The sequence below is a fragment of the Aotus nancymaae genome, unplaced genomic scaffold (genome assembly GCF_030222135.1).
Source record: "Aotus nancymaae isolate 86718 unplaced genomic scaffold, 86718_ANA_hifiasm-v0.15.2.pri h1tg000018l, whole genome shotgun sequence".
Taxonomy (NCBI): domain Eukaryota; kingdom Metazoa; phylum Chordata; class Mammalia; order Primates; family Aotidae; genus Aotus; species Aotus nancymaae.
Window position 1 is genome coordinate 10,072,206 of NW_026988430.1, and position 26,223 is coordinate 10,098,428.

Below are 26,223 nucleotides of genomic sequence, written 5' to 3' on the forward strand. Positions count from 1 at the left end.
CATACACCGACCTATGCACACAGAGACATCTGGACATAACCAGCTTTAAGCGTCCCAGCAACTCTGCTCAAATAATGTTTCCAGAAGAGTTAGTTTGGGAAAAAATATATTTGCCACCAGAATTCACTGGAATCTCAGAGCCAGCAGATGTGGCTAGAAAGACCCCCTGCTCTGTCCTCAGGCTCCTGCTGCATCTGGCCATCAGCTGGACTGGAGGAGCTGGAGGGACACATGATCTTCCTCAGCGGCATCATCCTCATCCTTGGGTGGGGAAGCCAGGACAGGGTTCTTGAGAGTTCCTGTAAACAGATGGCAAGCACTGTGGCTTAACCGTTGAGTGTGTCCCCAGGAAGCAGGCACCAGGGAAACAGAAGGGGCCACAGTCACGAAAACATGTCATGCCGTAGGGACAGCCTCAGCGATCCTGGAGGCCAGCAATCCCTCTCCCTGCTTCCCTCATTCCACAAGCATTTCCCAATCCCCTGCCTTGTCAGGGTCTTCCCCCCACCCCGCCCCCTGCCACCCCTAGGAGTTTAAAGCGCCTGGAGGTGACAGGCTTGTGTGTCAGAGACCAGAACACCTGAGACATGTTGGAGGAGCTCAGAGAAGAGGGGACCCATCCCACAGGGGAGGTGGTGGATTTGGACACCCAGAGGGGAGGAAGAGCACTTCTGACAGATGAATCCGAAGAACTAAGGAAAGCAAAGAACAAGGAGCACTGCAGGCGCATGGATGGGGGTGTGGGGAGTGGGTTAGACAACAGCTTCGGGCCCTGAGCTCCACTCTCCGGAGTATGGCCTTCCAGGCAGTGGGAGGCTGTGTGTAGTTTTTGTTCCCATTAGCAGGACTGGAGTGGAATAAGGGTACAGGCTGGGCTGCCCTGCAGTGGTGCAGAAGCAAAAGTGAGAGGCAGGGCAGAGGGATGAGTGGCCGCCTGAGAGGTCAAGGACACTCAGCTCCAGGTGGGAAAGCTGGTATGGGGGGGGGCAGGATAGGCCGAAACTCTCAAGACCTCCCACCTGGGTGAGGAGGGGGTGGGGTGACATACATGTGACCTGCTGGGGCAGCCCCAAGGCTGCACCTGTTGGGAATGTCATTGGAGGCCCCAGCAGGCAATGGGGTGTGGAGTGCTTGGGGCAAGTTGAGGGAGGGACAAGGTGACTCTCCTGGCATTGTAGTAAAGGGAGGGAGATGCAAAGAGAGGGTGAAGGGAAACTTATCAGTATGAGAGGCCATGGTCACGGCCCAGGAGCCTGGGAAACCGGCAGGCTTTGGGGCAGAAGAGGCCAGAGGAGCCTGCCTACAACAGGGGCCATGGGCGACTCAGGAGGCTGTTGTGGGAGGCGACAGGCACGAGCAGATGAAATTTGTCAGGGAAGAGAAGGAGAAAGACGAGGTGAACCAGTGGAAGGTGGGAGCTATTGAAGGTTCTAGAAAGAAAGGATATGCAGTGGAGAAAGCTAATCCTCAGAACAGGCCTCTGAGGGTGAGAGGAAGGAACTGGTCTTGGTGGAGGCAGCAGAGTGGGGACGGGAGGGGCCATCGCTACACTAGAATGTAAAGGACACTGGCCATGGGAAGTGAGGGAGGCATGGGAAGTGGTTTATCAGAGGTGGGGGACTTGGGGTGTGAAGGGGCTGGGGGCCTGTGCAGGGCAGTGCCTCTGAGGGCCCAGGGAGATGCTGCCTGTATTGTGGGCTGGGCTGTGACACAGCCCTTCCTAACTTATTCCCCTGCTGGGTCCCCAGGCTCAGCCCAGGCCTGGCTGGGGGTAGACCCTCAATAACCAATTGAATGGGCAAAGGGTGCAACTGACTGGCATCGGAGAGAGAGCAGCTGGAGGCTGGGCTGGTGGAAGCGCTAACAGCCTCAGAGGTTTTCCCTGGTTCCTGCCTGAAAGCAGGATGGGGGTGGAAAGGATAGGAGAGCAACACCGTTTTAAGGAGGCAGTCCCTGTAAGAGGAGCTGTCATGCGGAGAGCTGCAAAGTGACCAACAGGAGATCTCTGGGCGCCCCGCCCGGACTCTCCAAGGCTTTGTGGCCAAGCAGCAGAGACACACACACCCAGGGCAGAGGCTCCAGTCACCACACTACTCACGAGGGACGTCTGCCCCTGACGGGTCCTCACACAGCGTAGGCAGCGTCTGCTCCCATGAAGCCCAGTTCACCTCCTCCACCCTGAGGGCAACAGAGCAGCCGAGGTTTGCCTGCTTGGACCACCCACCCCCACCCCGGAGAAGGACCTGCTCTGGTGGACACAGAGACCCTGAGGAGGACAGGCTTTCTCTCTGCAGGGTTCTGGGCCACCCCCTTGGAGCCCTGTCCTGTGAGGCAGATGCCCACTTGCAGAAATCAGCATCCACCCCTTCTGACTGTTGACAGCAGCCTAAGTTGCCCAGAGCAACCAGAGAAGAGGAATTCAGATCAGGTGTATCTGTGCTACCAGGTTCTAGGGCCTTTCACGGCTGCTCCACATGCCTAAGACCGTCTCTCGGCTCATCTGCTGCCTCACAGCAGTGTCTGTTTTCAGCTGTGTGTTTGTCACTAGCTTCCCTCTCCCAGTGTCCTAGCCTTTCCTGGACACGGAAGGGCATGTTCTCCATGGAACGGGGGTTGTAGCTCCGAGAGCAGGCTGGCAGAATTGGGGCTGAGAAGACAGAGCAGCCAGGGCAAGGCTAGAGTGCTGGCAACCCAAGGGTCCCTCTGACTTCTTGGTCTCCTTACTGTACCACATTTCAGGCAAAAGGAGGAGTCTGAGATCACCAGGAGGGAACCTTCAGTTTAAACCACTGAGACAGGTAGATGGCCAGGCAGGCAAAGCCACAGACAGTGGCAGCCATGGCTTGTAAGACCCAGACCCTGACCTCACCCTGGTGCTCTTTGGGCCTGCCCTTCCCACCAGACCTGGCTTCTGGCAGCTGTGCCCTGCACTGCAGGGGGACCCCAGGGATTGCCCCCAGAGACCCTCCCGCCCCTCACTCACCTGAAGCACCAGCGCTCATCGGGGCTGCCATCTGCCTTAGTGCCGACAGTCAGCATCACGCCTGCCCGCTGCTGCTTCTTCCTGTACCACCAGTAGCCGTTCTCCATTTCCAGGACAGAGATGGCTTTCTGGGGACAAAGGATGTATCAGACAGAACGGCCTGGGACCCTGCGTGGAGGCAGAGGCACACAGGGCAAAGGGAGCAGGAAGGTGCCCCACAGCACTTCACAGTATAACCCGAAGTCAACTAAACATGCGGATTCGTGGCATTGGGCCCTCAGCCTCTCTGCATCTCAGTTCCCCCATTTGTAGACTGAGGACAAAGGGCCTCAGACAGCTGATGGGAAGTCAGGACGTCACAAGTACTTGACAGCTACTTGCTCTGACATCGTTCCAGACTCCAGATTGCCACACCACCAGGAACAGAATTTCATTTGCTCACCCCACACATGTGCCTTCCCAGAGGCATGCCAGTGACTCAGGTGGGGCACAGAACTTTGCAGAGGAGGGCATCAAGGCTCAGAGGAGATAAGGGGCTTCCCCAAGATCAACAATGAATTGACAGCAGGGTGGGGCGCAGTGACTCACACCTATAACGCCAGCACTTTAGGAGGCCGAGGCGGGTGGATCACCTGAGGTAAGGAGTTCAAGACCAGCCTGACCCACCTGGTGAAACCTTGTCTCTACTAAATCCAAAACAATTGTGGGGTGGGGTGGCACATGTCTGTCATCCCAGCTATTTGGGAGACTGAGGCGGGACAATCGCTTCAACCCAGGAGGCAGAGGTTGCAGTGAGCCAAGATTGCTCCATTGCACTCCAGCCTGGGCAACAAGAGTGAAACTCCATCTCAGAAAAAAAAAAAAAAAAAAGGAACACTGGTCAATAATGATGTAATAGTAGCTGGTGGCACACTGAGCACCTACCATGTGTGGGGGACTGTCCTGAGTACATCTTGAGTACATCTTTTTTTTTTTTTTTTTTTGAGACAGAGTCTCACTCTTGCCCAAGCTGGAGTGCACTGGCATGATCTGGGCTCACTGCAACCTCTGCCTCCCAGGTTCAAGCAATTCGCCTGCCTCAGCCTCCCAAGTAGCTGGGACTAAAGGTGCATGCTGCCACGCCTGGCTAATTTTTTGTATTTTAGTAGAGACGGGGTTTCACTGTGTGGCACAGGCTGGTCTCAAACTCCTGAGCCCAGGCAATCCGCCTGCCTCGGCCTCCCAAAGTGCTAGGATTACAGGTGGGAGCCATAATGCCCAGCCTGTCCTGAGTACATCTATGAGCTTCTTAAAGGAGGAGGGAGTAATCCCAGCACTTCAGGAGGCTGAGGTGGGAGGATCACCTGAGGCTGGGCGTTCAAGACCAGCCTGGGCAACATAGTGAGGTCCCCTTCTCTACAAAAAATAAAAATATTAGCCGGGTGTGGTGGCATGTGCCTGTAATACCAGCTACTCAGGAAGCTAAGGAAGAAGGATCGCTGGAGCTCAGGAGGCCGAGGCTGCACTGAGCTGTGATCACGCCACTGCATTCCAGCCTGGGTGACAGAGCAAGACCTTGTCTCAAGGAAAAAAAAAAAAGGAGGAGGAAGACTCTGACAAGGTAGAGCTGCCCAACCTGGCAGCCTCAGGCTAGGGAAGGCCCAGCTCCACAGGGTCCCGAGCGCTCCCCACCACCTGAGTGTGGGGTGGGGTGGGGGCAGGGAGCCTCCCTGGTGGCACCTGCAGTTTCCAGATGCTCCAGCTGTCTGTGGCGACGCTGTTGACGGTCTCGTTCATGAGGGCAATGAGCATGTTGAGCAGCAGGATGTAGGTGAGCAGCACATAAGCCAGCAGCAGCAGCAGCACCATGCCACGGAAGTGCAGCTGCTCCTCGAAGGTCAGCTCGCCCATGCCGATGGTGAATTTGAAGAGCTCCAAGGAGGCTTCCAGGATGTTCCCATACGGGGACGTGTTCTCCTTGTCCTTCTGTCCCTCCACAGGCTGCGCTGACTCTGTGGCATTGGAGCTTGTAGGAGCTTCGGGGCGCCAAGCCTCCTGGCTCAGGCTTACCAGGGCTATGGGATGGATAGAGAGGGGTCCTCAGCCCAGGAGACCTGCAGGCAGCCTTGAGGGTATACAGGGTGGACAAGGGATGCAGGGAATGGGGAGGGGACCAGAGGGAGCCTTTACCTACAGCGAAGCCAAAAAGGAAGACTAAGTAGACCAGAAGGAAGCGGAGCAGGTCCCGCAGGATGACCTGAAACACATGTGCCCAGGGGCCAGGGTGGGTAGCTGGGCCACCAGGCATGACCCCAGACCCCTGCCTCATCCACTGCAGCCTGGTTCCCATGTACACTGCACATACACACACATAGTGTGCATCTGTGGGCCCTGTAGAGACACACTGAGCAGAGGAGTCTTTTAAAAATATATCTCAGATCACATTGTTTTCCTACTTCAAACTCTCTGGTAGCTGGGCATGGTGGCACAAGCCTACAGTGCCAGCTACTTGGGAGGCTGAAGCAAGAGGATTGCTTGCACCCAGGATGCCAAGGCTACAATGAGCTATGATCGTTTCATCACACTCTAGCCTGGGTGATGGAATGAGACCCAGCTCAAAAAAAAAACCTTCCAGGGTCAAAAACTTAAATATAGAAACTACCATATGACCCAGCAATTTCAGTTCTATGTATGTATATACCCCAAAGAATTGAAAACAGGGACTCTAACGGGTACTTGTACACCCTTGTTCATAATAGCGTTATTCCCAATGGAAGCAACAGGTGACTGAATCGACAGATGAATGGACTCACAAAATGTGGGATACTATTCAGCCTTAAAAAGGAAGGAACTGTGTGGGTACAGTGCCTCAGCCTATAATCCCAGCACTTTGGGAGGTTGAGGGAGGTGGATTACCTGAGGTCAGGAGTTCAAGGCCAGCCTGGCCAACATGGCAAAACCCCATCTCTACTAAAAATACAAAAAATTAGCCAGGCGTGGTGACACATGCCTGTAGTCCCAGCTACTGAGGAGGTTGAGGCAGAAGAATCGCTTGAACCTGAGAGGCAGAGGTTGCAATGACCTGAGATCACCACTGCACTCCAGGCTGGGCGACAGAGTGAGACTCCATCTAAAAAAAAAAAAAAAAAAAAAAACATAGGGGAGGGACAGCAGGGGGTGGGGAGTTGGGGAGAGATAGCATGGGGAGAAATGGCAGATATAGGTGATGGGGAGGAAGGCAGCAAATCACACTGCCATGTGTGTACCTATGCAACAATCTTGCATATTCTTCACATGTACCCCAAAACCTAAAATGCAATTAAAAAAAAAAAAAAAAGCCGGGACACTGGCTCTAGTGGCTCACATCTGTAATCCCAGCACTTTGGGAGGCCAAGGCGGGCAGATCACGAGGTCAGGAGCTCAAAACCATCCTGGCTAACACGGTGAAATACCGTCTCTACTAAAAATACAAAAAAAAAAAAAATTAGCTGAGCTTGGTGGCAGACGCCTGTAGTCCCAGCTACTCAGGAGGCTGAGGCAGGAGAATCACTTGAACCCTGGAGAGGGAGGTTGCAGTGAGCTAAGATTGTGCCACCACACTCCAGCCTGGGTGACAGAGCCAGACTCCACCCCTCCAAAAAAAAAAAAAAAAAAGGAAGGGATTTCTGACACATGCTACAACATGGCTGATCCTTGAGGACATTTTACTGAGTGAAATAAGCCAGATATAAAAGGACAAATACTGTATGATTTCACTTATATGATGTAGCTAGGGTCATCAAATTCATAGAAACAGAAAGTAGAATGGTGATTTCCAGGGACTAGGGGAAGGAGAGAATGGGGAGTTGTTTAATGGGCATTGAGTTTCAGTTTGAGATGACAAGAAAGTTCTAGAGATGGATGGTGGTGATGGTTATACAACAGTGTGAATGTACTTAATGACACTTAGCTGCATACTTTTAAAAAATGGTTAAAATGGGCCAGGCACAGTGGCTTACACCTGTAATCCCAGTACTTTGGGAGGCCAAGGCAGGCTGATCACCTGAGGCCAGGAGTTTGAGACCAGCCTGGCCAACATAGTGAAACTCTGTCTCTACTAAAAATACAAAAATTATTATCCAGGCGCAGTGGCTCAGGCCTGTAATCCCAGCACTTTGAGAGGCCAAGGCGGGCAGATCACCTGAGGTCAGGAGTTCAAGACCAGCCTGGCCAAGATGGTAAAACCCTGTCTCTACTAAAAACATAAAAATTATCTGGATGTGGTGGCACATGCCTGTAATCCCAGCTGCTCAGGAGGCTGAGACAGGAGAATCGCTTGAACCTGGGAGACGGAGGTTGCAATGAGCCGAGATCGCACCACTGCACTCCAGCCTGGGCAACAGAGCGAGACTCTGTCTCAAAAATAAATAAATAAATAAATAAAAATACAAAAATTAGCCAGACGTGGTGGTGGGCGTCTGTAATCCTAGCTACTCAGGAGGCTGAGGCAGGAGAATCACTTGAACCCAGGAAGGGGAGGATGCAGTGAGCCGCGATGGTGCCATTGCACTCCAGCAGCCTGGGCAATAAGAGTAAGACTCCGTCTCAAAAAAAAAAAAAAAAAAAAAGTTAAGTTCTGTGTTAAGTGGTTAAGTGTATTTTACTACAATTTAAAAAAAAAAAAGGCTCTGGGGACTCCAAACCCCTCCCCGTGGACAGAGACTTGGCCCTTCCCTTCCTCCCAACCTCCTTACCTCCACCCTCCTGCCATCTCCCCATCCACCCAGCCTCCTCGCCTTATCCCAAGCACCCCAAGCTGCTTCTGGCTCACGACAGCCATTGCTGTGCCCTCTGTTGAGAATATTTCCTCCTCTACCCTACAGTGGCTCAATCATTTTTTCAGGTCTCAACTTAAACATCCCCTCTTTATTTATTTATCCATTTTTATTTATTTATTTACTTTTTGAGATGATGTCTCACTCTGTCGCCCAGACTGGAGTACAATGACACGATCTCGGCTCACTACAACCTCTGCCTCCGAGGTTCAAGTGATTCTTCTGCCTCAGCCTCCTGAGTAGCTGGGATTACAGGCACACACCACCATGCCTGGCTAATTTTTGTATTTTTAGTAGAGACGTGGTTTCTCATTGTTAGGCTGGTCTCGAACTGCTGACCTTGTGATCCGCCCGCCTCAGCCTCCTGAAGTGCTGGGATTGTAGGCCTGAGCCACTGCACCTGGCCATATCCCCTCTTTAGAAAGGCTTCTCAGACCATCCCATCTAAAGGGTACTTGGTCCCAGCCATTCTCCATCACGTTGTCCTGTGCATTTCCTTCACAAAATTTAAGCCGGATGTGGTGTCTCATGCCTGTAATCCCATCACTATGGGAGGCTGAGGTGGGCAGATCACCTGAGGTCAGGAGTTCGAGACCAACTTGACCAACACAGTGAAACCCGTCTCTACTAAAAATACAAAAATTAGCTGGGCATGGTGGCGCATGCCTGTAATCCCAGCTACTTGGGAGCCTGAGACAGAGAATCGCTTGAACCTGGGAGACGGAGGTTGCAATGAGCCGAGATCGCACCATTGCACTCCAGCCTGGGCAACAAGAGTGAACTCTGTGTCAAAAAAAAAAAAAAAAAAAGAATTAGCAGTGTGGAATGTTCTCAGTTGTTTAGTTGTTTTCTTAAGGTTTTCATTTCCTCCCACTAGAACTTCAGCTTCAGGGAAGCAAGGACATATTTGTTCTCTGCTATATTCCCATCACCTAGAACAGGGCCCAGCCCACAGTAGGCATTCCCTAAACTTGCACTGAATACATAGATGAATGCAGTTACATGCCCACACATCCCAGGACACAGACACTCAGATGAGCTTATGCATATATTCTCTGCTCCTTGCATGTAGACACCTGCAAACACATATATGTGCATGTGTTTACGTGTGCATGCAGAGCCCTGAGAGAGGCATGTGCGTGCCTGTCCTTAAGCTTCCATCCAGCAAGTGTCTGGGTGCTGGAGCGCAGGCAGATGTACACATGCTCTCCTCTGCCTAGGTTAGCTGTGGAGGAAAGCTCTGGCCTGATGAAGCCAAAAGAGTCCCACCGGGCCACCCCCTTCTCTCACCTTCTGGATCATGACACTGTAGATGCCTGTGTGCTGGAAGCCACGTGTATAGTAAAGCAGGTTCAGCCAGCCCAGCACCAGCGCAGACACAAGCAGGGGCAGGTACCACTCGATGGCCAGGAAACACAGCACCTGGGACAGGACTGTGAGCAGCGCCTGGAGCAGGCTGTATGGGAGCAGGATCCAGGTGGGCTTGCTGGTACTTGGCTCCCTGAGCCCCCACTGGCCTGTGCTGACCAAGGCCCTGACCTCCATCTTAGGCAAGACATTTGACCTCTGTGGGCCTCAGTTCCCTCCCACTGTCAAATGGGCACAATAATAATGATGGCTGACTCATAGAGTGTTTTCAAGGACTAAGTGAAACAGGTGTGTGGTGATGCCTGGTAAATGTCACTATCCCCATCTACAATGATGGCAGCACAAAGGGCCCCAGGCTGGACAGCACTGCAGACTCCTGGGTCTGGCCTGTACACAGGTCCCGACTTCCTGGGCCCCATGTCCCTGCCTCTAAAGCCAACCTGCTGCCTTCTGCCACACCTGCCCCTTCCAGACCTCAGAGACAGTTGAGGGGAGGAGGAGTGAGACCCACGTACAAGAGGATTTCAAAGTAGCTGTCTATGAACGAGATCCAGACAAACAGGTGGCGCCGCCAGAAGTACCACAGCTGCAGAGGAAGGAAGGACAGAGGGCTGTGAAACCTGCTCTCCCACACGCTCCCTGCTGGCCTGACTGAGCGGGAGCCTGCCCCCCCGGGCTAGGGCTAAGTCAGCAGCTTTGGATTTGGGGGACTCATAAATACTTCTGATAGCTGAGATAGCTTGGGACTGTCTTTCCAGAAAGAGCAGCCACCTAGGCAAGGCCAAGGGGTGCAGATGAAGAGCCTGCATACCACGTGGAAGAAGGGGGAGAGTGCCTTTCCCTTCCCTTCTCCCTGGCCTCACAGGGACCACCCATACCCCAGCCAACCTGGCTTTGGTGCCCATGTTCTGCCCACTCTGAGGAGGTCCCAATGTCTTGGTGTCCAGCCTGTGTCCTGCAGGCTTACAGCATTTCCCACTGAAGAGTCCTTTCTTGGGAAATTAGCCTGAGCCCCACCCACCCCTGGTCTCTGTGCTCCCCAAGAGGGGAACGTCTCAGCCCAGGGTCCTGGCTGGGGGCAGGGGCTTCCAGCTCCATTCCTGGGGGAGCAGAGCTTGTACTGCTAAGGAATCAGAGAAGCCATCTGCTACCCAAAGGAACCCCAAGAGCACAGCAGAGGGGTCTTGGGGCCTCAGAAGGCAAGGCCAGAACCTCTGGCCCTCAGCTGCGGTGAGGCTGGTTGCTCTGGGTGGGACTGGGTTTTATAGGTGAGGGGATGCAGGTAATTTGCTCTAAGCCCCCTGAAGCAGAATTCTAGGTTTGCTTCTTGGTGGGAGAAGGGGAGGGGCACTCACCTGGGCCACGAGGATGTAGAGCCCCCCTAGCAGGATAAGGATGTGGCCCGCCAGCAGCATGGAGTTTCCAACCTCTGCTTTCAGGTGGGGGTCAGCCTGCTGAAGACACACTCAGATGAGACTCAGGACCTTGGGTCCTCTCTCAAACAGTTCAGCTTTGAGAGCTGAAGCTGAGGGCCCACTCTGAGCCTGAGCTGTGGAAAGGTCCCTCAGAATGGCAGGGAAACATGGGCTCCAGGGAAAGACCCTGGATCCTGAGAGGCACATTGTGTAGCATTTGAGTGTTGGGTCTGAGGCCAGACTGCCTGGATTCAGTTTCTCTCTGCACACCACTTCCAGCCTGTGTGACCCTGGGCAAGTTACTTAACCTCTCTGTGCCTCCTCTCCCTCTACTATAAACTGGGGTGATAATAGTTCATCATCTCAGGGGTGTTGGGAACATTAATTAGTCAACACATGTCCATCACCTGGAATCCTTTTTCACATACAGTGAGCACTCAGCAAATCTTTACTGTATCGGCGTTAGTACCGGGATGCTGGCTCCCAAAAGCTCGAGCATGTCACTCCAGCAGCCCATGCCTCAGCACCATCCCTGTCCCATCTTCCCCCAGGGTTGTTTCAAGCAGGTCTCCCCCAAGATGTGCCCCCCCGGCCCCGCCCTTGCCTTCTTCAGGGCAGGCTGATGGTAGGCAACGGTGGTGAAGATTAACATGTAGATCAGATTACACAGGAAGTTTAAGAAGAACCTGGGGATGAGCAGATCCCATTTCTCCTGCAGCAGTTTGTTCAGGGGCTCCAAAACCACCATTCGGTGTCGGTGCTGGGTGGGGAGGGGAGAGCCAGGGGTACATTCAGCAGTGCAGATAGGCTGCCCACTCCATGTCAGGATCAGAGCAGGGGCCCGGAAAATGGAGAAGAGAGGACAGGGAGCAGGCTTCCACACCCCAAGAGCCCTGAAGGACCTCACCCAACCCTCCCAACAACAGTGTGACCGAGGGTCCTTGTCCTCCAAAGGAGATGCTGGTTAACAGAGGGGACCTGGATGGCTGCCACAAGGCCTTGGCATGATCCCCGTGCTGGATGGGACTGGGGTGTGGATTGAGTGTGGGCCCAGTGGCCATGGTCAGGGTCATGCCTGCTGGGACATGCAGCCACACCCCCACTGGCACAGGAATGGGGCAGATATGGTCCAGCAGGCAGCCCCAATCTGTGGACCTTGCTGGGAGCTCTGCTGGGTCCTCTACGTGCACCCATGCTCACCGGGCTCTTGCAATGAAAGGCGATGATCTCCAGCACCGAGTTCTCTTCCCAGCTGTCCACAGAAGCCAGGTCATACAGAGACACCCGGACAGGCCCATAGCACCACTCCGTGAACTTTCGGGAAAGGGGCTGGCTTGGTCCCGAGAACTCCCGCTGCAGGATGTGGCTGAAAATCTGCAGGGTGGTCACGTGAGCTCGCCTTCACAGTCCTCTCCCGGCACTGATCCTGGGCCAAGGCTGGCAAACACCCAGGACCCTGCAGCTGCCCACGATCTGCAGAGCTGCAGCTGACACGTGCACATGCCCCTGTACATGCAGGTCCTTGTGTGTCCAAACTCTTACACACACGCCCAGTCACATATGCCCCAGCCTGCCAGCCAGCCTGGCTCTTCCTTCCCATCCCCAATCCTGTGGCCCTCTTCCCTGAACTCCTCAAATGACAGAGAGATCCTTAGCCCTGGGGTCATTGAGACCCCTGAGATCAGAGTCTACCAGCTGTATCTGTGTGTGCACTTTTGTGGTCAGAGTCCAGAATCTTCAACAGACCAGAGAGGGGTCCCCAATCAGAACAGGTTAGAAAGGAATCTGGTTTCACACATGAGGAATGGGAAAGGAGGAACAGAGCAGGGGACTGCTGTCATAGGTCATGACACAGCAGTGCCTCTAGACAACAAAGTGAGGTTCACACACCTCAGGAAGCACTCCAAGATACCTGGGAGGATACTGAAAAAGGGTTAAAACTTCTATTTGTGGCCGGGTGCGGTGGCTCACACCTATAATCCCAGCACTTTGGAAAGCCAAGGCGGGCAGATCACCTGAGGTCAGGAGTTTGAGACCAGCCTGGCCAACATGGTGAAACCCCGTCTCTACTTAAAAATACAAAAATTAGCCAGGCGTGGTGGTGCACACCTGTAATCCCAGCTACCTGAGAGGCTAAGGCAGGAGAATCGCTTGAACCCGGGAGGCAGAGGTTGCTGTGAGCCGAGAGCGCCCCATTGCACTCCAGCCTGGGCGACAGGGCGAGACTCCATCTCAAAAAAAAAAAACCAAAAAAACCTTCTATTTATGTTTATCGTTTCCTTAACCTTTCAAAAATCTCCACTGTACATCCATGAGGCCAGCCCTGGTAAGCTATTGGTAAGCTATTTGGAACAAAGTAGGGGCCGTTACGTGAACTCCTCCTACCAGAATAACTTCCAGCTAGGCATTGAAAATACAACTGCAAACGTTTGTAAGAAAATAATGTGTATGAAGATTATATATACTATATATAATTATATATTACAATGCACAATGGTCATAACACATATTATGTACATATAATTTATATTATATATATAATCTTGTAGCAGGAATTAGACAACAGCAAAACCAAGGAACTTTAAAGGAAAAGATAATTACTCTTGCAGATTATAACAATTTTTAAATTCTGTATGGCAAAAAATTATAAAATTCAAAAAACAAATTATGAACTAGGAGAAATTTTACAAGTGTCATAGTAGACAAAATACTAAATTCATTATAAAGTTATCAATAAATATGCAGAAATAGAAGACCAAATCTAATAGCAAAATAAGCAACAGATATAAAAAGACTGTCCCTTAATAAAGAAACCCAAATGACTTTTTAAAATTCCCAATGTTTTATAATGTAAAATATTAATTCAGAAGTTCATATACAAATTATGAATAAACACACATATATTAGAGGTACATACTGAACATTTTCTTACTAACAAGAGTGTTCCATTGAAAAGCAGAGAAACCTCTGCTCTTCATCACCCCCAGGTTCTTTCTGCAGAAAGCTTGGGGTGAGACCTACTGCCTCCTGGACAGGGGAGATGGGAAGAGGACGGCCACTCACCTCGATCTTGCCCTCCTTGGCAGCCAGCTTCAGAGGCGTGAGACCCTGCAGGTTGGGGATGTCCTCAAGCTGCACGGTGGGGCAGAGGCGGGCCCCAGCTTGGAGGAGTCCATCATACATGCTGGTCACCAGTGCGATGTTCTCAGCTGAGTTGTCCGAGATCATCACCAGGGCATGCAGCACCGTGTTGCCCTGAGAGTCAGTGGCCTGCAGGCTGGCGGGCTGGTGCGGGTTCTCCAAGAGGTAGCTCACCACATCCCACTGCTTGGTGCAGGCGGCCAAAGAGAGGGGTAGCTCACCTGCAGGCCGAGAGAGCAGCTTGGGCCCCAGGCCTCCTGGTTTCCACCTGCCTACTCCTCATGCTCTTTGAAGCAGGTCAGGCTTCTTCACCACTCAAGGGAGCAGAACAGGGACCAGCCACCCAAGGTCCCCATTGCCCCTGACTTTTGCTGTCTCCTTTGCCAGAGCCCAGGCATGCTGTCTCTTTATTCAGGCTCTGCCTGGTCAAGTCACACGCCAGTGCTAGCAGCCCACTACTGCCTTCCCTGGGTCTGGGTTTGGGTGCATGCCATCCTCTGGCCAATGATGAAACATCTCTTATGACAAATTAATGCTGGATGCAATGGCACACACTTGTAGCCCCAGCTCAAGAGGCTAAGCAGGAGAATTGTTAGAGCCCAGGAGTTTGAGGCTGGCCTGGGCAAAAGATAAACTGCTTTTGCAGGCAGCCTAGTGGTCAGAAGCAGGGCGTCGGGGTCGGACAGACCTAGGTTTAACTGCCAGCTCTGTCATACGCTAACTGTGTGACCTTGAACAAAGCTTTACCCTCTCTTTGCCTCAATTTATCTAAGAAAGGCTCACTCACCGAAATAAAAACAAGTGCCCTGGCCTTTCTGGAAGAAGCGGCCGCAGGCCCGGGCGTGCACGTCGGCCCCATTCTCCACCAGGAGCTTCACACACTGCAGACTCCTCTTCTCAATGGCGATGTGCAGAGCGCTGTGGCCTCGGTAATAGTCATCCTTACACTGGGCACTTACCAGGGGCTGAGGATTGCCGGAGTGCTGGTCGATCTGCAGTAGCGGCAGGATGCAGGCGTTGACCCCATCCTTAAGATTCAGCACAGCCTTCATCAGGCATGTCTTCCCTGTGGAGCCCTCTGTGGGAAGAAGGGAGGGGCAGGGGCACAGTGGTGCTGAGACCTGGAGCGGCTGGGCTGCCCGATAGTTCGGTATAGCAAACCCAGCTCAAAGTACCCTTTGGGAGGATTAAAAGAGATGCTACACACAACTGGTGGAGCACAACCATGTTATAAGATATTAAGGCTCCAAGTAACAGATAGGAAATACTGGGCTGGGCACGGTGGCTCATGTCTGTAATCCCAGCACTTTGGGAGGCCAAGGCGGGCAGATTACCTGAGGTTGGGAGTTCAAGACCAGCCTGACCAACATGGAGAAACCCTGTCTCTACAAAAAATACAAAATTAGCCAGATGTGATGGCACATGACTGTAATCCGAGCTACTCGGGAGGCTGAGGCAGGAGAATCGCTTGAACCCAGGAGGCGGAGGTTGCGGTGAGCCGAGATGGCACCATTGCACTCCAGCCTGGGCAACAAGAGTGAAACTCCATCTCAAAAAAAAAAAAAAGGAAATACCAACAAGTATGACTACAATTTTTTCCCTAGAAACTAAGTTTCTAAGACATAAGTCATCATCATTTGTGAAATGCTGTCTACACAAGAATATTCAGAGCAGTATTTGTACATAACTCCACCACTTAATGTCTCTGTCTCCTCTGGCAAGTCACGTGGCCTCTCTTAACCTCAATTTTTCTTACTGTAAAATGGGAATGTTCCAGGGTTATGGTAAGGTTCAAAGGGAATAATATAAGGCCAGGCGTGGTGACTCACGCCTGTAATCACAGCACTTTGGGAGGCCAAGGCAAATGGATCATGAGGTCAGGAATTCGAGACCAGCCTGGCCAACGTGGTGAAACCTCATCTTTACCAAAAATACAAAAATTAGCCAGGCGCGGTGGTGGGCATCTGTAATCCCAGCTACTCAGGAGGCTGAGGCAAGAGAATCGCTTGAACCCAGGAGACAGAGGTTGCAGTGAGCCGAGATCATGCCACTGCACTCCAGCAAGACTCTGTCTCAAAAAAAAAAAAAATGAGAATAATATAAACAAGTACTTCGCATACAGAGGGCCTGGCAGTCAGCTAGTTGAAGCCAAAAACGACAAACAACCTAAATGGCCATCGATAAGGAATTGGTTAACTAAATCATGATAAACAACACAATGGAAAACTCACTCTGCAATTGTCAAAGTGATTGAGTTAGACATGTACTGAAATGGGAAGTGCTACAAGATGTATTAAGTGGAGGAAGAGCACATTACAAATTAGTGTATATGTCAAGACCCCATTTATGTAAATATATACTGATGCTTTGAGAAAGACTGAACAGGCCCCGCACCATGGCTCACACCTGTAATCCCAGCACTTTGGGGGACCCAGGCGGGTGGATCACCAGAGCCCAGGAGTTTGAGGCCAGCCTGGGCAACATGGCAAAACCCCCTCTCTCCAAAAATAAAAAAGAAGAAAGAAAGAAAGTCTGAGCAGATGCATTCTCAAACCGTTAATAGGGGCCCAGGATGAGAGACTGTGTCTACCCTTGGCTCTCTTTGTTTTCTTACTGTTAGAATCTTCTGGAGTCCTCATGTTACTTTTCTAATCAGCCCAAACAATACAGATATTTAGATTTTGGGCAAAGAGTGCTCTGAGATGGGTTAAGTGTATCATATGTGCGTTATATATTATATCTCAATAACACTGTTATTAAAGAAAAAGATTGCTGGCCGGGCGCGGTGGCTCACGCCTGTAATCCCAGCACTTTGGGAGGCTGAGGCGGGTGGATCACGAGGTCAAGAGATCGAGACCATCCTGGTCAACATGGTGAAACCCCGTCTCTACTAAAAATACAAAAAATTAGCTAGGCATGGTGGCGCGTGCCTGTAATACCAGCTACTCAGGAGGCTGAGGCAGGAGAATTGCTTGAACCCAGGAGGTGGAGGTTGCGGTGAGCCGAGATCGCGCCATTGCACTCCAGCCTGGGTAACTAGAGCGAAACTCCGTCTCAAAAAAAAAAAAAAAGAAAAAGATTGCTTTGGGTTTCCATTCAACCACTGCAATGGGCTAGGGGTGGCAGAGGAGCCCTGAAGGGTGGGTGGAAGCAGGAGGCACAGCCGAGACCAACAGGAGGCCATGCCGGGTTAGCTCTGTCCACAGGGCCCCTGGCAATCATGCCGGCAGGAGGGCTGCTGAGAACACTCACTCCTTGGCTCCTGACCAGGGACGAAGCCCACACAGCCCACCTAACTATCAGCTCACAGGATGTCTGGGCCTTGGATCCACAGGGCAGGGCCTACCTGTGTAGTCCGAGTCGGTGAGGTACTTGCTGGTCTTGCGCAGGTACTCTGGAAGTCCAGCCAGATCCTCGGGGACACCCCGGGAGACCGCACTGAAGAGCCGGTCTCGATCAAATCGGTTTGCATCTGGCTGACTGTGGAAGATGTGGTTTGTGACTCTTGCTGGAGAAGGACCACAGGCCCCCAAAAGCCCTTCATTCCAGGGAGCCCTTTCAGGGAGTCCTGTACACACTGCACACCCCTCAGGCCCAGGAGCACAATGGGAGCCCTTCTGAGGGCCTCTACCCTCCCAGAACCAACCAAGGGGACCCCAAGTGCTCAGAGCCCCATGAGGAGGAAAAGGGGCCTGTCCAGGCATTAAGCTGCTCCATCCCATGACGCATCATCACAGACACTGTTCAGCATCACATGCTTGTCATGTGCCAGGTGCCTTGATGTCCCATCTCTCAACAGCCTCTATATCCCACAGGGTCTGCTTCAGCACACACAACTTATGGTGGCTCTTGAGCTTGGGCCTGGGACTGGACAGGGCTGTGGGAGGTCCCTGCAGACTCACAGTGGCTGTATGCATCACTAGCCTCCAAGAAAGAATGGAGAAAAGCTCCCTTCTCCTCTCTGAAGCCATCTATTAACTACAGAATATTCTGCACCTTTCGTCTTCACTTCAGCCGGGCCGGTCGGGCGCCACTCATTTGTCCATTAGATAAACAAGGAGGTCATGTAACTTGCTGAAGTCACACAGCACCAAACTGGGAATCTTAGCAGAGCTGTTTAACTTTAGACTCTGAACGCCCAGAGAGATTCTAGGCTGGGCAGTAGGAAATTTCCCAGAAACAGTCAGAGCATTACTGGGGCCCAACGCTGGGCCCAACACTGAAACATATCAGACACCACTGAGAAGGCACATTTATGGGAAATCTCTCCCACAGACCCCACAAAGAGTCTGGTAGCTTATCAGAATCTAGCAGTGTCTGGTGACTGGAAGGGGGAAGGGCATGAGTCATTCCCTCCTGAGCTGTGTTATCATTCAAAGGGGTCAGCTTGCTGGGACTTCTGGCAACAAGACCAGCAGATATGAGGGGACGAAGAACAAGGGGTGCTATTTGATACTTTGTAGACCTCAGGTCCCAACTTAATGTCTCCTGTGGAATGGGTAGCCAAGTCAAGTTTGGTGACAGATGCACAAAGTGATTGTTGGGATCAGTCAGGTTTTTTTTTTTTTTGGAGACAGAGTCTCACTGACACCCAGGCTGGAGTACAGGGACACAGTCTGCAACCTCTGCCTCCTTGACTCAGGTGGGGATTCCAAGGGTTGACTTTTTTTTTTTTTTTGAGACAGAGTTTTCGCTCTTGTTGCCCAGACTGGAGTGCAATGGCTCAATCTGGGCTCACCACAACCTCCACCTCCTGTGTTCAAACGATTCTCCTGCCCCAGCCTCCCAAGTAGCTGGGATTACAGGCATGCACTACCACGCCTGGTTAATTTTGTATTTTTTAGTAGAGACGAGGTTTCTCCATGTTGGTCAGGCTGGTCTTGAACTCCTGACCTCAGGTGATCCGCCCGCTTCGGCCTCCCAAAGTGCTGGGATTACAGGTGTGAGCCACCGCACCCAGCCTTCAAGGGTTGACTTTTTAAGCCAATGGCTATGACTGTAATTACAGCCAGCCCTCCCTCGTCAGCACCAGAAAGTCACACAAGACTATGAGGGCTCTGTCTGTAACTGACAGGAGCCCTATGGGCAGTCCAGCTGGCAGAAGTTGCCATTTGAACAAAGAACTTTCTGTCACCAGGGTGGCATCATGGTCCTGGGGTGGGGAAGCCCAATGAGGGCACAGATTGAGGCACGGAAGGCATCAAGGGCCTGTCCTGCCTGCGACGGGCAGGCTCCACAGCTCCCAGAAGCTCGTCACACATCCTCCCCTAACCTACTGCTGAATCTGACCACAATCCTCCAGCACAAACAGGACAGCGGCTCTAGCCTGGGAGGCCAAAGCTGGTGGCTGCACCTCAGGCACGAGAAGGGAAGAAGGGTCTTCTCTGGCAGAGTCTAGCCTGGCCCATGAGGATTCTCCAGCCTCACTGGGCAGGCCCCTGGGCAGGGAGGGAGGGGGTTGCAGATGCAGCAGGACTGAAAGCGGGACTCTCAGGAATGTGGGGCTCACGCAGTCTGAATTGGTGAAGAGACCACAGGAACATCAAAGTGCAGAAGACTCCAAGCAGAAGCCCATCATCCTCAATCCCACAGTCCACGCCCCCTGCGTGACAGGCACAGCCTTGCAGAACTAAGGAGAGCCTGGGACACCTCCAGATGTCCTTGACTCTCACTGATGGAGTGTGGATCCTGCTGCCTTCCCCGACAGGGACCATGACAGGGGTGGGAGTCGGCATGAACAGGAGGATTTGAGGGTCAGTTGAGTACTTAGGGCTCAAGAATGTATCCTCACAAAGAACATGACTTCAGAGGACAGAAGAAGCCTCTGGAAACAGCAATGCCAGAGAGCAGAGCAGAGGTCAGCCTGTCGGTCCCAAAAGCCATCAGAGCCAGACTGAGGATGCCACAGACTGTGGGAAGGGGCACTGGTGCTGGGCTGGCCAATGGGTCTCACTCCAGGTGCTCAGCTGGAGCTGGCCAGGGGGCCCTCTTTGCCCTGCCCCCCTTTGCTGCCTCACCTGGCACCTGTTCCCTTTCGGTAGCTGAGGTTCACTTTAATCTGAGGGGAGACGTTCCGGTCCTCGCTCTGGAACTGTGACTCCATGGGAGGCGGCCCCCTCCCAAAGTCCAGCTTTTCTTTGTCTGTCTCAGAGCCATCTTCTTGACCTCTGTCTAAAGTCTCCAGCCTGAAAGCTGGAGGGCTGGAGGGTGAGGACATTCTAGGGGGAGGAGGCTGCTTGTCTAGCCGGGACCTCTATGGAGACAGAGGTATCAAGGATCCTGCCTTCCTCCCAGCTGCGGGTCAGTGTTGGCCTGACTGGAGCCTGTAGAAGGAGGTATTAGGTTAGTGCAAAAGTAATTGTGGGCCTGGCGGGATGGCTCATGCCTGTAATCCCAACACTTTGGGAGACCGAGGTGGGTGGATCACCTGAGGTCAGGAGTTTGAGACTAGCCTGGCCAACATGGTGAAACCCCATCTCTACTAAAAAAAAAAAAAATGCAAAAAGTAGCCAGGCATGGTGGCATGCACCTGTAATCCCAGCTACTGGGGAGGCGGAGGCAGGAGAATTGCTTGAACATGGGAGGCAAAAGTTGCAGTGAGCCAAGATCACTCTACTGCACTCCAGCCTGGGTGACAGAGCAAGACTCCGTCTCAAAAAAAAAAAAAGGAATTGCAGTTTTTGCCATTATTTCTAATGGCAAACAATGCCAAGTGCAAGTAGATCCACCCACTACGCGGGAGCCCAGCCCCAGCACAGGGGAGGTCAGGCAGGAGGGATGAGGAGCAGGGGTGAGGAGAGGGAGGGAGGCCTGTGGCGTGAGGAACAGGGTCCCAACAGGGCCACCCCTTTGATACTGTCCCCCAGGAAGAGCCATGACTGTCCATGACTTTTCCTCTGGGACTCCCTGGTATCTGAGGGGTCACAACCCCTGTTCCCATTTGCATTAACAGCATAACCCTTTCTTTACATAACATCTTGCCTGGCGGCCAATATTCCACCAAATAAAAGGGCGATGGCTGGGATGGGGCCCGTCGCTCAACCCCTCGCTGCAGAAGGGGAGCTCTAAGGAGAAACCAGTGGGAAAAGCACGTGTCTATCAAACCCTGCATTTTGCTGCCAAGACTACTAAGGCTTAGAAAGGAGAAGTGGCTTTCCCAACGTCACCAGTTGTTGGCAGAGCCAGATCTGAAGCCATGCATCTACCATGACATTCTTCTTCAGTTCTCAAAGCCTTTCAGGGTCTGTCTATATTTTCAGTCTGACTCAGCTCTGATGGCATCGAATGCCACCTCTCTGTGCCTCGGGGCCTCTTGGTGCTTCCGAGGGAAGGGAGACCCTAGCCTGTGGCCCAGGATCTCTCCACCACCCTGGCTTGGGCCCCAGGCCGGTCTAGAAAGCTCAGCAAACAGCACAATCTTACCCTCACAGGAAAACTGAAACCACAGCCTCCATCACTTAGCGAGGGTGGGGCCCCAGTTTGGGTTGGGAAGCCTCTGTGGCCCCAGCAAGCAGGATCAGAAAGAAAGAAAACAAGTCAGAGAATGGTAAGGAGACAGAAGCGTGGAGAAGGGGATGGGGGCCAGAGAACAGAGAGGAGCAGCGCCAGCAGAGGCAAGTGGAGAGGATGGGCCAGGCCGAGTCTGGGCCCACTCCCACCCAGCCCTTCGGGCTCCCACAGCCCTGGGTACCCGGGTGGGGCATTTTTCCATGGAAACATGGAAAGTGGGGAGCTGCACAGCTGCCTCAATTTGCAGTTGTGACCCACCACCCTTTCTGCCCACACTGAGGCAAGAGGACGTCCTTTCCATCTCATACCATTTAGCCCGTCTGTGTCCTCAACCAAACCCTGGCCCATTCCTCCAGCCCAAGACTCCCAAGCCCCAGCAGCAACAGCTGTCTGTCCAGCCCCTACCCCACCTCCTGGGACCCGCACCCACCCTGGCAGCAGAGGAAGAGGTGTGGAGGTCCAGGGAGAGGGAGCCGGAGCCCCATACAGACACTGGTTCCAGGCTGGAGAAGCCAGGAGCCCACTCAGCCTTCTCGGCCCCATCATTCACTGTCAGGCTTGGGGACCCGGCCCCCTCCGATGTCCCCAGCATTGCCCACCGACTTACCCCACAGGCTGAGGCCAGGGCGTGGCAGCTGCTGGGATCCCGGAGCTTCTCGGTTGCAGGGGCTGCGGGAGGAAGTGAAGCCGGGAGGGGCTGCGGGCGCTGACAGCGGAGAAGCCGCGGAACCTCCCTCCCCAGCTCTGAGCACTGAGCTCGAGCAAGCAGGTTCTGGTCTCTCGGTCACCCTTAGCCCACCTGGCCAGCCGGCACGGGTGGAGAGTGGGAGCTTAACTCTCTGCTGTCAGGACAGGCTGGCCACCAGAGACTGACCATCTGGACACACCCTGCTTGAATCTCGCCCCGCCCCTCCCCCATCTAGCCACTGAGGTCTCAGGTGGGGGTGGGGAGACAATCAGAGGCAGCCCTTGGGTGGTGGGGCCTTGCCTCCGATGGGAGTTGCCATGGATGGGGCATTCTTCCCCAACTACACTGACATCTATCCACTCCCCTTTTCCACGACCACATGCCTTCCAGCAGCTGTGTGGCCCATAACAGGGCCTGAGTTGACCCAGTTATGGGCAGGGGAGAGTGCTGATGTGGACAGCCCCAAGGATAGGCCCGGCCCAGCAGATGCCCCTGGGAACGCAGTCCCACTCACCCATGCACCCAGCAGTTAGGGGACTTTTCCACCTCCCAGGACCTTCCCCCAGCCTCGTGACCCAGGACCCTCATCGCTGGAGTTCCCCTAAAGGTGCTCCCACCACCAGCCAGCAGGTGGAGACAAGGAGGTGGGCAGGCGCTGCTAAAATCAGACCTCACCACTGGGAACGAGTCAAGTTGCCGCTCAATCTGTGACAGATCTTGGAGTGAGAAAGGGACATGGACCTGAACTAAGCCTTCTGTGCCTGCTACTTCTTGAAGAGGGGCTAGGATTGTGGGTTGATGAGAGCGGGTATGGGTGGCTACTGGGGAGGCAAGAGGAGGTGGGGCCTCCGAAGCAGAAGGCGTGGAGAGGGTGGGGGCATGGGCTGCCGTCGGAGAGGTCAGGGGAGGCGTGGCCTCTGGAGCGAAAGGCGCGGAGACGGTGGGGGCATGGGCTGCTGCCGGAGAGGTCAGGGGAGGCGTGGCCTCCGGAGCGAAAGGCGCGGAGAGGGTGGGGGCATAGGCTGTCGCCGGAGAGGTCAGGGGAGGCGTGGCCTCCGGAGCGAATGGCGTGGAGAGGGTGGGGGTATAGGCTGTTGCTGGAGAGGTCAGGGGAGGCGTGGCCTCCGGAGCGAAAGGCGCGGAGGGGGTGGGGGAGGAGCGAGCGGCTGAAGGTGGCTCTTCTCTCTCCTCTTCTTTTTTTCTCTCTTTTTTTCTCTCTCTTTTCTTTCCCTTCTCTTTCCTTTCTTTCCTCTCTCTTTTCTTTCCCTTCTCTTTCCTTTCTTTCCTCTCTCTTTTCTTTCCCTTCTCTTTCTTTTCTTCTCTCTCTCTTTTCTTTCCCTTCTCTTTCCTTTCTTTCCTCTCTTTTCTTTTTTTCTCTTTCCTTTCTTTCCTCTCTTTTCTTTCCCTTTTTTTCCTTTTTTTCTCTTTCTTTTTTTCCCTTCTCTTTCCTTTCTTTCCTCTCTTTTCTTTCCCTTCTTTTTCCTTTCTTTCCTCTCTTTTCTTTTTTTTTTTTCTCTTCTAGCTTTCTTTTCTCTCTTGTCTTTTTCCATTTATTTGTGTATTGGCAGATTTTCTGACGAGGGATAAGGAGGGGGAGAGGCAGTGGAGGAGGGTTTATGAGGGGTGCGAGCTAGAAGAATTTGATGGGTGGAGCAGGAGGAGCAAAGATCAGGACAGGTACGGAGATCCCAGAAAGCCTGAACATAGGGAATTTCATTGTCTTTGCCAGTGCAGTGGCAGAAATTATTGAGATCCTGAAGTATGTTGAAATTGAAAGTGCCAGTCAGGGGCCAATGTGACTGGTTATTAAGTTTGTATTGGGGCCAAGCAACCTGGGACAAGAATATGAGCGTTTTCTTGCGCAGGGTTTGCGAATATCCCAGTCTAGAAAAATTTTGGAGTAAACACCCTAAAGGGGTGTTTGGGTCCACTTTAGACTCCGTGTTCCCCATGACCGGGTGACGAACCTACCGGTGCCGGATAGGGAGAAAGCAAGGAGAAGGCGTCCCTTCTCATTGCAGACCTTACGGACTGGTGAAGTTAACAGTCAGAAAGGCGTCCCCGTCTGTCTGTTACCTTCGTACGGAGGCTCCAGAAGCCGGAGGACTGCCTCGGCTCGGCCGAGTCTAGGGCGAGGAGTCCGGAAGGTTTGGCACCGGGAGGCTAATCACCGTGGCCACTAAAGAGGAGGAGGGATAATAAGGTAGGTAAAAGCCTTACCTTATCCGGAGTTCTGCGGTGGTGAGGCAGGCAGACTGAGGTTGGGGGTGGGGCCGCAGCCGGGCCACGAGGGCCAGGCAACGGACTGGCCAACCCCTCCCGGGTTTCGGCACCACTTGTCTGACCTGCCCGGACCCTCATAACTTGGACCCCAAGGCGCGACCGAATTAGACCAGATGAAAGAGTAGTTCAGGCTTTATTGGAGAGTTTCCGGGCGGACTGGACTCGTAACGGGGGAAGAGTCAGCAGTCTCGCACCGGCTTTCTTTGGCGGTTTTTATAGGGGTAGAAGGATTGGGGGAGTGGGAGAGCTGATTTGGCAGGTGGCAATGAGTCAGATTGGCTGTCGGGGTGGGGGGGGTGGGGGGGATGTCTGCCGGGCGGGGAGCTTGTCGGGCTGGAAGTTACTGGAGAGCTGATGGGGTGGATGGTGATTGGTTCAGTTGGTTGCCCGGCCGGAAGGCTGCTGGAATCGGGCCGAGCCAAGGCGGTAGACAGAGGGAGATAAGGGACCCTCCTTGCGAGGGAGGAGGAGCTTTCGTCATCCAGAAGGCTGCTGGAATCGGGCCGAGCCAAGGCGGTGAGATAAGGAACCCTCCTTGCGAGGGAGGAGGGGCTTTCATCATCCGGAAGTTAGGCACTTTCCATGTGGTTGGGGGGGGTGCCCAAAGGTCCTCCACCAGACACCAACCTTAGATGATCCGCCTGCCTCAGCCTCCCAAAGTGCTGGAATTACAGGGGTGAGCCATCGTGCCTGGCCTATTTGAAATTTTTACCACTGGCTTTAAAAAATAAATTTGACATCTCTTTTGGTGTAAAAAAAAATCCAACTCAAACGTGCAAGAGATGCCTAAAGTCTGTGCATAATATAAATTCAAAAAAAAGGTGGGAGAGATGATTTCAGGGTCTGGAAGGTGGAAACTGCCCTGGCCTTAGAAGGAAAACAGATGGGACATTTGAGGGTGCTGGGGATGTGTGGTGGAGTGGTGTAGACAAGCCAGGGCCCGGACCTGCAGCCTTTGCTTCTCTTTATACCAATTCCGAAACTTGGCCCCTAGCCATGCCTAGGGCTGTGTCTAACTAGACAGATGAAGCTTCCCTGAGCAGACTGTGTCTGAGTTGGCAGAAAATAAACAGGAATAAGCTAGTTTAACAGGCAGCACAGGCTTCCTGGAGCAAGGAAGACTGAGACCACGGAGAGAAAAAAATGCTAGCTGGTCCTCAAACAGGGCCAGAGGTGACCAAAGGGGACCAGACGCCTCCTGTAGGGTAAGGGGACCAAATACCAGCTGGCTGGGCACAGCCGGCCTGGCCTGGGAGAATTTCCGCTCCCAAGCAAAGCGCCGCCCCTTCCCACACCGCCCCAGGGAGCCCCAGCGGTCACAGATCAGCCAGGCCCAGACGTTCTCCCTCTCCCAGGACCCAGAATGGCCACAGCCAGTTCCTGGGCCAAATCTGGAAGCCCAGCCCCAAGCTCCTACCCCTCCGGGAAATTTCCACAATTTCAGTAGGCAAGGGATGCATTCCCAACTGCCTCCGCCTCCGCCTCTCCCACCCCTCATGTTTCCACCTGCCTCCCACAGCGCCTCCTCCTCCCCAACCCCGACCCCTCCAACCTCCAACTCCACCCCTCACACCGGTGCACCAGCCTCTCGCCCTGCCTCCGCCTCCTCTACCTCTCACCCCTTACCCCTCACCTCGACTTGCTTCCCACCCCGCCTCTGCCTCCTCTACCCCTTACCCCCACCCCTCACCCCCTACCCCTCACCCCCTACTCCTCACCCCTACCTGCCTTCCACCCCGCCTCTGCCTCCTCTACCCCTCACCCCCACCCCTCACCCCCACCCCTCACCCCCTACCCCTCACCCCCTACTCCTCACCCCTACCTGCCTTCCACCCCGCCTCTGCCTCCTCTACCCCTCACCCCCACCCCTCACCCCCTACCCCTCACCCCCTACTCCTCACCCCTACCTGCCTTCCACCCCGCCTCTGCCTCCTCTACCCCTCACCCCTACCCCTCACCCCCACCTGCCTCCCACCCTGACTCCGCCTCCTCTGCCCATCACCCCACTACCCCTCACCTCACTACCCCATGTCCCCATCTGCC

The 26,223-nt window shown here is 53.5% G+C and overlaps 2 protein-coding genes across 2 annotated transcripts; both read right to left on the reverse strand.

The window, feature by feature from the left end:
* Positions 1-89: 89 nt before the first annotated feature.
* TRPV2 (transient receptor potential cation channel subfamily V member 2) lies at positions 90-20,353 on the reverse strand. The gene is made up of 14 exons (XM_021674753.2): positions 19,718-20,353; positions 17,047-17,180; positions 14,488-14,778; positions 13,623-13,921; positions 11,760-11,933; positions 11,164-11,319; positions 10,500-10,598; positions 9,660-9,730; positions 9,067-9,232; positions 5,153-5,219; positions 4,703-5,037; positions 2,984-3,111; positions 2,099-2,178; positions 90-299 (listed from the first exon to the last, which is right to left on the reverse strand). Exons 1-14 carry the CDS (start codon positions 19,915-19,917, stop codon positions 202-204), a joined length of 2,298 nt encoding a protein of 765 aa, XP_021530428.1. The 5' UTR covers positions 19,918-20,353; the 3' UTR covers positions 90-201.
* On the reverse strand, positions 19,935-24,258 carry LOC135275702 (putative uncharacterized protein DDB_G0271982). The gene is made up of 4 exons (XM_064378053.1): positions 24,118-24,258; positions 22,573-23,397; positions 21,817-21,878; positions 19,935-20,023 (listed from the first exon to the last, which is right to left on the reverse strand). Exons 1-4 carry the CDS (start codon positions 24,256-24,258, stop codon positions 20,002-20,004), a joined length of 1,050 nt encoding a protein of 349 aa, XP_064234123.1. The 3' UTR covers positions 19,935-20,001.
* Between the last annotated feature and the right edge of the window lie 1,965 nt (positions 24,259-26,223).